General features: G+C 36.5%; 1 protein-coding gene across 4 annotated transcripts in view; it reads left to right on the forward strand.

The window, feature by feature from the left end:
* The window catches only part of ccnd2a (cyclin D2, a), a 149,492-nt gene that overhangs the window by 121,794 nt on the left and 13,458 nt on the right, over window positions 1-14,240 (forward strand). For 2 of the 4 annotated variants that reach the window (XM_079859083.1, XM_079859085.1), the window contains 2 exons: window positions 3,314-3,395; window positions 11,396-11,611. In XM_079859083.1, the coding sequence (XP_079715209.1) occupies window positions 3,314-3,395; window positions 11,396-11,611 (298 nt within the window). Of the gene's footprint in view, window positions 1-3,313; window positions 3,396-9,622; window positions 10,039-11,395; window positions 11,612-14,240 lie in introns of those variants that run through there. The other 2 variants (XM_079859084.1, XM_079859086.1) reach the window with 2 other exon arrangements.

Consider the following 14,240-nt stretch of genomic DNA (forward strand, 5'->3'; position numbering starts at 1 on the left):
CTTTTGTTGCATGACCATGCAGTGAGGCGTGATTGTATACACTCTGTATATCCCTATATTTACTCTAGTAAATTAAATTAAAAGGTCATTATGTGTATAATAATGCCACCATGCAGGTAGCTCTCAATGGAAAAATACACGTATGTTTTTGTAACAAATCAGGGTTTTATTGAGTTTCCCATAGGGAAACCCTTAGGATTTCCTAAAATAAATTCTGAAACTGTGAATGTTCTTCTTTATGGAATATAATAATACAATAAACAGTAAATATATGAAGAGTTCAGATGCAAAAGCCTCTAAGTGCCATCTGAAATTTTCTTCTAGAATGATCATTTTTATCAAGCTCATATATTTAAGTTCAGTAATTTCACTTAATTGGCAATGAAAATTACCTATTATTTGTCATTTAAGTGAAATTACTGAACTTAAATATACGAGCTTGATAAAAATGATCATTCTAGAAGAAAATTTCAGATGGCACTTAGAGGCTTTTGCATCTGAACTCTTCATATGTATTTTTTGACATTCTCTTTAATTGTATTATTTTATGTACATTTTATTGATTTTCTATTGTGGAGCCTGAAGGTTAAGGTGAATGTTATATTTGATAAATATTTCAGTTATGAAGAGCCAGTTTTATGAAATGTAAGCAGGTGTGAGCACACTCTACATCGGCGTCTGCTTTCAGCAACACGTAGGGAATGTTTTCAGGAAACGGAAAGGGGAAATTAAGAGCCGAATCCCTTTGAATAGAGGTATCATTTGATAAATATCTAAAATGACTTGGAATCACTCCAAACACAACAAACAGTTTAAGGCCAGAATAGAACCACTCAGATCTGATAAAGTTATGCCCTGCGGTCCTGCTTTCAGACATTGTGTGTTTATGTCTGTGTGTGTTGTGCTTATTTTAAGCACAAGATTCTCACCGGTCGCCACAATGGGAGAATATATAAGAAAATATTTCTCGCTAACAAACTCGCAGTCACACATTTTGTCTTGCAGGAGCAAGATGTTGAGGTCATGATAGAGCAGATAAATTCAGATAAGTGGCACTCGGCGAACAGGTGCATTCTGCTAGAGAAACTTGCATTTCTCTAAATGACTTGAAAACCCAGTTTGACTCGCTCTCAGTTGTTTTTTTTTTTTTTTTTTTTTTTTTATCATTTTCATTCTGTTCAGTGGAAAATTATCCATGACACATTTTTGAAATCTAGCAGATGGGCACATGTGTGCTGTCAATTTTAAATAATATGCTGGAGGTTGCCTAATGAATGTCTACCATAGTCTGACTAAATAGATTTAATGTTATCAATGCATGATCATTATCTTTTATTAGTGTGCATTTTAAATAAAAATAAATCTTGGAAGCCTTAGTGCTTGCCATATAATACATTCTGTACCAATATCATAAGACTTGGACACTATGGATGCATTTTTAGAAAAATGTGTTAATGGGTACATGTGCAGGACTGTGCAGGTTCAAAGTTTTTACCCTCTAAGATGGTCTTTAGAAGGAAAAGCTGCCCATAACTGCTGGTCTAGGATCAGTTTTCTTTGTAATTATAGCATATTGGTGAAACAGATTTGGTGTTTGCTCTCTTGAGAGCATCAAAGGTTTAAAAAAAAAAGTGTTTTGCAGCATTGAGCAATGTAGCCAATCACAAACATATCTGTTGATTTCTTGAACGTATGGCCAATCAGACGTGTCTAAGTCAGAATGCACAAAGGCCAGATTAGCAAATCCTCTCGTTATAAGTTGACTGTTAACACTTTATTTCTATAGTCCACTTTAGACATTCTACTAACTATAAGTAACTTTGCAGCTACGTCAACGAACTGTCATTAGAGTATTAGTAGACTGTCTGCTTATTATCTGCTAACACTTTATTTTGTTGGTCTCCCAACAGACATTCTACTGACTATAAGTAACTTGGCAACTACAAGTCAACTTATTCTCCTAACCCTAACCTAACAGTCTACTACAGCCTACTAATACTCTAATGAGAGTTAGATCACTCTAATGATGTAGTTGAAAAGTTACTTATAGTTAGTAGAATGTCTAAAGTGGACTATAAAAACAAAGTGTAACCAGTTAACTCATACCAAACAAAGTGTAGACCTTGTGTTAAATAAGAGATTCAATGTGCAGTCAGATTCATTGATTATAGCGGAACTTTGTGTGATTGCAATGAATTGAGGTGAGTGACAACTTTTTAGTGATTATAAAGGGAGCAATCTTTGTGCGCTTTCTACCCAGATAGCAAATTGGTTTTGGCCCGAATCTGGTTGAATTTCAGCTGGGAGTTTGGTGATATATAATCAGTTCAGAATTTGAATAAAACTTTTTTCTAAAAGTGATGCGACACGTAACTTGAAACCAGAGCCGGCTTTGAAACGGTTTCATTACATTCTATTTAAATGTCTTTTATGTTCAAATTATAGCGGTTTGTGAACATAGCCACTTTAATAACATGATTTTGCAGGAACGTTTATCCTGGGATGTGTAGGTTGTTGCTATGCGACACGTAACTTGAAACCAGAGCCGGCTTTGAAACGGTTTCATTACATTCTATTTAAATGTGTTTTTAAAGAGGAAGCGCATCTCCTGGAGTTGGTTCACCCTCCGCATATGCATATACTCTTTCTTTTCATAAGTTTATGTTATTCTAAACATGTTCTCTAATTATTTCAATTTTCTCCTCTCTTTTACATGCAGATCATTTCTAGGACTGATTACACCTTCAGCAGACCAGATTTATCTTTAGTTTTAGGAAATGGAGGCATAGAACCTCTCATAAAGTCTTCTGTTCACCTCAGAAGTGTGTCCAGAACTCTGGTTCATTGTAGGTTAACAAGGCGTGAACAGTATTGTACAGTATAGTACAGTGAACCAGTATCATAAAGCCCAGAATGCATAATTGAAACGCAGAATATTCAGACTCCCCCAACTTAAAAGAATGCAACATCCGACAGTACTGTGTCTGTTGTGTCTGATATTTAAATCTGCAATTCCACAAATCCCTGAATTGTTCCCTCTAGTATTGTTCACACAATTGCATCCCAGCCAAAACAACCTCCACACTCCTTAAATAAACCCAAACAGAATCATGGGCCTGTCCTGTGGGGAGGTGCTGCTGGATCACCATTTCACTTCATGGCTCCTGTATTGGGGGACCCGGTCTAGAATGTGGTTCACAATACTTGAAAAGATTTGTTAAGCTTGAAAAGTTTGTAGTCAGCTTTGCATTTTTATTTCAGTATTTCATTCTTTTCTTTTCTCTTTTACTTTACTCTATCGTTCTCTGTACAGCCCTTTATCTCTCTCAGCTGTTTTACTGTGGTGGTGTTATGGGTTCATCGAGCTGGTATGCGGCAGGAATCTTTGGATCAAGGTAATTTCACTCAGTTTGAGATTTTCCCAGGATGTTAAGCTTCCCTTTACCTTTGTGTGCTTCAGCGAGCGAGATAGTAAGCGACACATGTTTCAAACGCATACACGGTGGCTCCCGGGGTTTGACGCCAGCAGCAGGACAGGGGGAACTTGAAAGATACGGATCGTAAATTACACCTGACACTAGAATTTCCCAAAAGGATCAGATTATTGCAGCCTGACTTAAGTGCTATGCTCTGAATTCATGTGTGGTAGGGTAATCGTGATGGAGGGCTATTTGATTTGTAATGCCCCTTGCTGATGGGGAGCCCTGAATGGGGGCCTATCATTGAACCTTTAAGATCCTTCAGTGGTAATAAAGGAGTAGTTCACGCAAAAATGAAAATGATGCCATCATTTATTCACCTGTATTGTTATTTTTTTACCTCCGTTGAACTAAAACAGTCACTTGAAGGCTCCAAAAAGCGGTCCATATGATTTGTGCATGACATTACAAATCTTTTAAAGTTGTACAACAGATTTATGTGATCAACAGATAAAAATTTAAGCAATTATTCACTGATAATCTTCCCCTCAAGTAAACTGTTAACTGTTGCAACCGAATCAGTGGGTCAGTGAGTTTATGAAACAAATCAAATGATTCATTGCAAAGATTGCATTTAAAAGAATCATTTATTCATCAATCGAACATCGCTACCTCTCTCATTAACACCATTAAAATGATAAATGTATAATATCGTATATTTATAAAACTCCAGAACACTTGGACCACTTTTATATGGTGCTTAGGTTTTGTGTTCTTTTTGAAGCTTAAAATGTTCAGTCCCCCATTCATTGTAATTGCATGGAAAAGAGCGATCAGCACAGTCTTCGGAATATCTTCTTTTGTGAATTTCCTTCAAACGGGTTTGTAATGATATTAGGGTGAGTAAATAATGACAGAACCGTTATTTATTTATTTATTTTTACATTTTTAGGTACGCTAACTTGTTTTTAATTTAAAGTATTAACTTATTGTTCTGAAGTGTTTTTTTTTTTTTAAGTTATATATGGTTGGTACTATTACTGAGAACACCCTAAATGAGGTGACACCTGAAGCATGTTGAACGTGAGAATTTGCAGACGATCTCTCTCACATCTATGCTTTAACCCCACCTGATTTTGCTGGGGACCCACAGGTCCTTATCCAAGAACACAAATAGGTGACTAGAGCAACCGAGGTGCAAACCCACCTCAAGATGCCATACCTTGTGCGTACAGTGCAGGTGTGAGTGTGGGATCACAGGAGAACATGACAGGAACCTTAACAGAACTGCAAAGTGAAAGTGTTTGGCTTGCATTTGGATTAGGAAATCTAGTTTGCTTGCAGGTGGTTTTTAGCTGATAGAAAAGGTCTGTGCACAACACAAAATTTCGAAAATTTAGTTTCAAGTTGGTTTCAAGATAGAGTGTTTCTGCTCAAAGGGTGTTTGATCTCGACTGCTACATTGTTGACAAAGCTGAAGTATGCTTTGCTCCCAGGTGGAACTTCTCAGGATGTTTTCCCAGTAATGGAAGAGTCAGCCATGCAAAGTCGGAATGGCCTTTTTTGTGCTGACAAATACTTGAGGGACATAACCTGCCCCCGAAATGTCCTTGCATTCTCCAACAAGGCTTTTGTTTCTCTTTGTGGGTTCTTTGCTTGAAGGGAGAAAGAAAAAATGGGCACTGGAATGGTAAAGTATCAGCCAGCAGCTGTTGCGTGAGTGACAAACTCAAGGGCTTGTGATATGAGAGGCACAGAGGAGAGGAAGACAGCAGTGGCTCTGCTGTCCAATATTAAATGTGCTGGTGTGTTACAAGGAAAAGACATTACCTGTTAGAGGTATATTGGACACAGTAATATTTACTTGTGAGATGCAGCGTTTTAATGCACGCTGAGCCCCCATTTTGACAGATGTCTATCGTGTTTATATGAGGATTCTGGGGTCGGGGTGTACGAATGCTGCTGGCAGGGATCTGCATTGTCATTTTGGACTAGACAGACTATGTCTGAAGAAAATGTCTGTCAACACATTGTCCAGGTTGGCGTTTGATGTCTGTAATGATGATGGGGTAAAAATAACATAGATTCCTCCAGTCATTTTTTAAGTAAAGCAAAGAAAGTCTCTTTTTTTTTCAATTAGGAGATAAGCCTGATGCTATTTTGTGACTTCTGCTATACTTGATTATGCTCAGTACAGTTATTTCCTCAGATCTGATGCACCTGTTGTGGGTTCGTGCTAGTAAATAAGATAATATTGAGAAGCAGTGTTACAACGTCCCCACCAGCATGTCAAAAATGCTTAATTCCTCTGCATCTCTTTCACCTTTGGACACTTTTTACCTTTATTTGCATGGCTAAACAAAGACATTTCCAGGTGTCCAACAATAAGACTTTGTTTGTCTGACCTGTCTTTTTAATGAGATTAAAGTGGGTTTTAAAGAATTTGTCTCATCTCAATAAATGTGTAATATAAAACATTTCATGTTTTACAGGTCAATACAGTTCATTTAAGTCTAAAACTATATGTAAATTAATTGGTGATTAAAAAGAACTAATCTATAATAATTATATCTCTCTTTTCATTTCCCCCCCTCAGAACATTTAAAACCATAAGTAATACTTTTTTAAAATGAATTAATATTTGAATGTATCTGAATGCAAGTTTCATGTGCTTGTGCATTTTGAATTAAGATAAATTAATGATTAGTGCAGACAATTAAATAGATATATTTGTCCTCATATAGTTTGTTTAAAAAAAAAAAAGATAATTTAATTCGGTTCTGTGTAAATTGTGTACTTTTTTGTCTCCAAAGATGAAGATATTCACTCCTTTTGTTTTTGTTTGTTATTTGTCTATGACAGTTTCAACCAGTTGCCATTTACAATAATTGTAAACTATGTCAATTAATGAAGCATATCAAATATTTTTTTTTGTGATGGATGGCTAAGTGCTTATGTTTTCATTCAGTAAGGACATCTGCTGTTGCTCAAGCATGACATTATAACTGTGAGAAAATTGTTATTTTGTTAATCTCCTCTCTTGCCTTTTGACTAAGAATTCAATTGTAATTTGCTATTATTGTAAAGACATTTTCTGCTTAGTGATTTTTTTAAATGCATGTACTTCAGTTTGAAGCCTGATGGGTGCGGCCACCTGTTTATTCAAAAACTTGATTCTACTGGAAATAAATGTATTTTGTTCAGAGAATGTTACAGGAATTTGATAATATCTGTAGTCTTAAAAATTGTGATTATTGATTATTGTTCTCTCTCTAGTTGAATTGCTCAATTAAATATAATTCATTGTGAATTAAACAATATTCTAAATAAAGTAATGTTTGTAATTTAAAATGCAATGAAATAAAACTGATTGTGGATGATTTGGTAAATAATGTAATGCAATACAAAAGTCCAAAATTATATTTGTAACATTAGTAAGCATGATTATGTTTTAATATTTTGTGTCTGATAATAAAAAACAAACATGTTTTAAACATGTTTACTGGAAGATCTCTCTTCTGAAATATACATTTAAATAGCTTTTTTTAATTATTCAGTTTTGCTAACATATTCTTCTAGAAAAATATATGTTTAGTAAACTAGAATAATTTCTTAGTATTTGTGGCTTTTTTTTTTTCAACAATAGTTTCACATCAAGGAAGTGTTTGTACAGTGCAGTAGATTATTGCTGAAATGCATGAGTTATCTTATAAGTTTAAATGAAAAGACCACTGTAAATAAGCAAATATTTCTGTCCTAAAATTAATTTCTTATTATCCACACATACATGCTTCCTTGATTTATGGAGACTCAAACATTAAGCTCTTTGAGTTTCCATGGAAGAAAACACTCAAGTTAATGTGTGAAAAACTTAAATGTTTAATCAGCTATGATATTTGGATGGTTTAGCAAACTTTCTTTGGGTGTGTCTTCACGGATATCGCGTTAATTGCAGGCATCCGGGAAATAGCATGAACTGCTTAGCCCAGTAGAGAAGCATTTGAGTGACGTCATTATTCCGCGAAAAAACAGCATGGTCAGGTTAGAATATAGAGGCGTGAACAACAGAGACAGGCATGTTTGAATCAAATATCGTATTTGAATATAAATGCCTGTTTGAATGTCTTAAATGAGTTCAAAGCAAACTATAAGCGTTGATTTATAGATGAAGGTTTGAATTAGACACCACTTAATGAGTCAAAACGTTGCACACTTACAATATCTAAATGTAGGCTACATGTATGTATATTTCATGGTAATAAGAAAAATATTTCATGTGTTTTAAACAAAACGTTTTTTTATCTAAAGCTTTCTAATGCGGATAATTTGAGTAACGTCTAATTGTTTTATTAAAGAACATTTGAATGATAACCACTCAGTGCGATAGAAAAAGAAAGCTATATATTGTTTCAATAAAAAAGGATGCATCTTTGATGTTATAATGTCTCGTAGCCCTCATTGTTTGAATCAATTAATGCGGCATTTGGAACGATGAGACCCACTCATGATGTCCTGCATTACTGAAATTTCACGTGTCGGGTGCTTGTGGGCAACCCTGCAGTTTACATCAGGAACGCGGATGTTTTAAGAAGGAAATGAAATGACTACATGTTTCAGCATTCAAGTCACTGAAATTGCTTAATTATACCTACATTTGATGTTGTTGCTGATATGCATCATGTTTGCTTGCTCTGTTCATTTAGATTTATAATAGCCTACCTATTGCGTTTGATCAGGTAATAAGCTAAAGTCTACTGTTATAAAAAAATAGAAACTTATGGACTGACTAACTTTTGAAAATTATGACCTATATATTATTTAAATTGTATTGCTTTATTTGCCCTGCATGAATTGTTATCAGAATCAGTTTATCTGATGGAATATAGATCTGATAGATCTATGGGTAGATCTCAAAGCATCACTCGGATTGTATTGCTGTAAATGCTGTAGATTTGTATAAATGTATTCATGGCATCTGCGTGCGGCAGACTCTGTGAAGCAGCAACATTCATCAGGTGATCGGTAAAATAGATTAGGTTCTTTCTGGGCTTTAGAAGGTGAACTTCTCAAACAAAGTCTGCCCAGTAACAATCCGAAAGCGCGCAGAAGAACTATTGGCTATGCAAATTAACAGGGGAGGGAAACAATCTACAGCGAGAGAGAGAGAGAGAGAGAAAAAAAGATTTTAAAGAGACATTTCCTATCATATTTAAAATGTGTTGAAACGAAGCAACTGTTGCAAAAGTAGCCTACATAGCTGCGGTCTGTTGAGTTCTTCAGAATCACTAACAGGCTTGAGAACCTCGAGATGCACCTCGATCAATAACTCACTTACTATAGATGTTCTCTTTAAGGTATTTGAAAACACATTAGCGCCATTTAATTGTAATTCCCCTATTATACGAAACGTTAAACTGCTATGTCTCATTTGCAACTTAAATGACTTTCTAAATGAGTGCGTTATGGGCTGTTGAAATCCGTCACCTGCATGTTAGGTAGGCTAGGTTATAGCAGAACACAATTTTGGAATGCTCACATCTCCATTTGAGGCTTGGCTTTTCGGTCCTAAATAGAGACTATAGCTAATGCTTTATATAATACACTGGCAGCTCAAGAGAATAGACTATCATTGCAGCTGCTATCTCTAACCAGAGAGCGTTGCTTCATGCTTTCGCTGCATTTCCTAGAAAGCTATCTCTTTGACCACAGGCGTTGCTGCTTCATGTAAGATAGTTCTATTTCTACTTTGTGATGACGAGGTGACGTTTTGGTGTCCTTCAAGTCAAAAAGAAAAGTTTTTGACCATTAATTGGTTTAATTTGCGCAAATTTCTGCCTGACATCATTGATCAAGGATATGCATATCATGTGATAGCATGCAAAAAAGAAATAAATCAATGACGTTTTAGAACACTTCGAGATACCGTTTAAAGTTGAGTAGTCTATTTCCTTGGGTGCAGTGTGTTTATGTTAATGTTTATCCAACGTCATTAAAATAGTCGCGTATGTATGAATGAGTGAGTTAACTAAGGATGAACGTCTTGTATGAATCATAATACCAGCCAATATTGTCTTTCTGTCCATCTTGTGGAGTCTATTGATTATATGATAACAAGAGCAAGAGGGGAGGAAAAGAAGAGGAAGACCGAGCATGCTGCCTCTGGCCAATAATAAGATCTGCTGTGAAGCTTGCGAAGCTTGCGTCACAGACTTACATCTGCAGATCTCAAATGTTGCAGCGAGAGAGCAGAGTAGAGAAAGAGGCTAGTGGGGAAAAGTTTGCAAAGGGATCAGGACTAACCTGGACAGCCTTGTAAACTGATTTTATGTGTCCGAAAAGTCCTTTCTGCACTTTTTGATCTTTCGCAACCATTATAATTTACTGTTGGTAGGCATATTCGCGATCGAAAAGGACTTTAACAATCATGGAACTGCTTTGTCTCGAAATGGACACCATTGTAAGAGCCCGTCCTGACCCGAATCTTCTATATGATGACAGGGTACTACAGAGCTTGTTGACCATCGAAGAGAGGTTTCTTCCCCAGTGTTCATATTTTAAATGCATTCAGAAAGACATTCAGCCCTTCATGCGCAGGATGGTGGCAACTTGGATGTTGGAGGTTGGTAGCCTATATATCCGATCATTTCCGTGCTTACGCCGTATCTTCAAAACGTCTTGCAAAGTGTTTTCTCCTGTATTCTGTCATGTAGCCTAAGCATTGTGGAATGCAACTAAAGGAGCTACTTTAATATTTCCGAAAGGAGAGATCCGATTTTGTCGGGTTATTTATTTTATTGCAGTCATAAGCGCTGATTTTGGACCAAGTTCACGATAAGATTTGCAGGGGGATGGAGGTTTATCGACATATGTCACTGATCATAAGCGCATATTTCTTAAAGTTTTTGGTTCCGTCAACACAGTGGACAGAATCGTGCTTAATGTTATTTATTTATTTTTAGGATAAATATTTCCATGCACACGTATGCACTTCAATGCTTGCCGCTGAGCTACATTTAACCATCGCCATGTTGGTTTTTCTTTCACAACAACTTTATCGCAACAAAATGATCATAACAGCTCTTTACATGTGCATTACTTGATAAATGAGCGTCTAAGGTTTATAAGTATGGTTGAATATATTGAGAATTACTTTTCTATAATTTTGTACAATTTTTTGAAATATATGGTTGCGGAAGGGGCGAGGGCCGTGCTGCTTCTTAACCCATGCTGATGGAAGTCTATAGCCTTGGAATTAAGTTCGTTTTTTGTCGGAATCTTTCATATTTCTTATCTTTGAGTGTTGGAAACGTTAGATGAGGACCTTAGCTTTATTTTCATGTCTTAAATTTTCAGGTGAATTGAGCAGGAGAATTTATATAAATTTTTGAAAAACATATTTCGGTCCGATGGTGACGCACTCATCTAAGACCGCATGCTTCGTTTCAAATATCTCGTTTTTATCATATAAAACATCGATTTAATATCTTGTCAATTGTCGGGAATGATGTAAAAGGGGTTGGTGAATATTTAGAGGTATGAATAGTGGACGTAGACAATTTATTTATATTTTTAAATATTTTATGAAAATATGACGAATTAAAAAAACAGATCCCGTACTGTGTAGCATGGGTGTTTTTTGGCTCGGGTGATTGTGATTTGAATTCATTTCTTACTGAATGAACCAAAGGAATGTGTGCCTATTGACAAAGATGTTTGAGTCTCCTTTTCATCCTATACATGTATAACCACGACAAGACAGGAATTGCATGTTTTTTTGGAATCAATCTCTAATGTTACCGTAACGATTTACAACCTCATATCTATGCCACTGATGGACAGTACGACATATTTCGTTTTTTCTTGATAATTATTTTACATATATATATAGACAATGTGAGTCATAAATTAGACTAATTTTGTTGCGCCACGTGCATCTTTTCCTCTGAACTGATTAAGTTATGCCCTGCCCTTTCCAGGTCTGCGAGGAACAGAAATGCGAGGAAGAAGTTTTTCCACTGGCTATGAACTACTTGGACCGATTTTTAGCGGTGGTACCAACAAGAAAATGTAACTTGCAGTTGCTCGGAGCAGTGTGCATGTTTCTTGCGTCTAAATTGAAAGAGACGCGTCCATTAACTGCAGAGAAGCTGTGCATCTATACTGATAACTCAATCAGACCGCAGGAACTGCTGGTAAGCACCAAATAAACTCTTTGCATACCAAAAACCTACTAACCTATCTGTATCTACTAGATAATTGTTTACATACTTTCTCCACAATTTTCCCCAAATATGAATTGCATACTGCTGTTATAGCCTACACTAAATCTTTTTAATTCATCCCACTTATTTAATTTTCATTTAAAAATGAATGTAGCCCACTGTAATATTTGATGGAATTATTTTTCATATTGTGTATGTTTAAAAATCAGCCACATAAGAATTAAAAGTAGTCTAAAGCAAAGACTAGGTTATGTTTGACAGAATATTCTGCTGTCTGATGGATGTTCTCCACATTCAAATATCAACTAAAGGGTATTTGATTCCGTTTCCATGCATCACAGGGCTATTACGCCATCTAGTGGCAAATATGCAACCCACAGCAACATCAGGGCTGAGGTACTGTTGTGCTAGGTATAAGTTGTTTGAATATAGTCTTAAGGTGATGATACATGGGGCAACTTTTTGAACAATGTTGCCGAGCGATGTTGCTTGGGAAATTTCCCATTGAGAATGGGCTACAAATTTCGATCTGAATACTTTAGATCGGTCATGGGCCCTGTGTCTCACCTGGTTGCCAGTTGACGGCAACATTGCTCAAAAAGTTGCCCCATGTATCATCACCTTAATTGTCAAAGAGATACAGTCTATTGACTAACTTTTCATCTTTGGAATATCGTCATTCAGCTTCTTCTCATTTCAATTTGCATAGGTTAACTATATGAGTAAATTATTGATTTAGAGGAAAAACTGTAGACATGAAAGCTAAATATGCTGTTAAATCACTCATTACTCAGTGTCAAGGGGGAAAAAACAGTAGGCTACAATGTGGCATTAAAAAACATTTGATGTTACACCTGCACTTTGTGAGTTTTTCCTCAGCTCTTACTGATTCAGCATTGTATTTCTGATGGAAATGGGCAGTGTTTTAGTAGCTCAGGCCAAAGGTAGAAAATTAATTTATTCATAAATTGTCAGCAAATTGCTGCTCTTCAGCCTGGCCTAGTGTTATTTTGTTGTTGTTGTGGAGCTTCTGCTGGTCTGCAAAGTCCAACAGATGCAGGAAACTGAATATCAGCTGTCACAGTCACATTTACATTTTTGTCCTCGTTAGCTAGCAAGAAGTTCTTGTAAATGAAAACCGCAGTGACAGCCTGGAGGTACGACTGGAGGGCCCAAAAGGAGGAAGTGGGTTCCTGCATCAAGGCTGTGTTGCAAGAGTGTCACATGAAGTTTAGGGCTGGCATCAGTGCACTGGTGAGGTGGCTCTGGACTGTTGAGTTGATCGCCACAGAAGACAATATGTTGTCCTAAAGTTAAATATGGTGTTTGTGGTCATTTATGGCCTCATAAAGGTTCAATAGTGTGCTCAGAATATGACCAAAGATGGAGATGTACACATACAGTACTCAATTGTTTGCTAATACATAATTATGTAGTTTTGAGCCTTCTATAGTTGCCAGAACTGTCCCTGCACTTAATTAGTACAGTAACCAAAAAAATGAAAATTCTGTCATCATTTACTCACTCTCATTTCGTTTCAAACCTGTATGACTTTCTTTCTTCTACAGAACACAAAATAAGATATTTTGAAGAATGTTTCAGCTGTTTTTGTCCAGTTGAAGTGAATGGGTTCCAAAACATTGATTTGACCCCATGTACATTCATTGTATGAAAATTACAGACTTTCTTCCAAATACCTTTTTATTGTGTTGATGACATAATTTTCATTTTGAGGTAAACTTTCCCTTTAAGAACAAAGCAACACACCAAAATGAACATGCATATTTTTGCTGCCCAAACTTTACAGATCCAAAGTGACAGAACGCAGAGGCTCATTTTCATATTAGCGTGTAATTGGTTTTCTTTTGGAGAACGCCTCTGCTCAAAGTTTACATTCCATCATACCCCTCTTGGTGTACCAGGAGTCAATGGTTTGAGCGACTGTGGCTCCAACATGTCATCATGGCTTCATGTTCACATCAGGCACCTCCCCTGAAGAGAGAACAGACAGGAACATGTTTGTACTTTTGGGTGAGTCACTTACCAGTGAAATCCAGCAAAGAGAGGAAGTGGAGAAATCATGCATCAGCGGATGGTTGCCATTGTGTTCTTGCTCACTAAGAAAGCTGTTGCAGGGGTATAAGTTCAGCGTAATCTTTTGTCTGTGCTTTATAGCAATTGTAAAGGCTATACTGTATGTCTCAGAATGTAATGACAATGATATTTGGCTTTCTCATGAATAAAGTGTATGTGGTTCTTTTGTGGAGAAAACCACCTCCATTTGAGCGAGTGCTCAGTCATAAGGACTGTCCCAGCAAATGCAAGTTTTCCCCAATTAGTCATCTGGTCCCCTGTTACTCACCCCAGCTCAAATAGGAAGGGGGAGTGGTTATTTGAAGGATGCTATCTTCTTGACTGAAACCAAATGACTGAGCATCTTACGTTTACATTCGTCATTGTGAGTTAGGTCAAAGCAAGTTCATGTTATGCATCAAGAGTGCCCCCAAAAGACGAAATAGTATCATCAGCAGTGTTGAACAGTCACATTCAAGGTCATAATTGAGCCTTGTTTTTTCCATTGAGGTTACAGCTAAATCTA

This window comes from Squalius cephalus, assembly GCF_949319135.1.
Source record: "Squalius cephalus genome assembly, chromosome: 23".
Classification (NCBI taxonomy): domain Eukaryota; kingdom Metazoa; phylum Chordata; class Actinopteri; order Cypriniformes; family Leuciscidae; genus Squalius; species Squalius cephalus.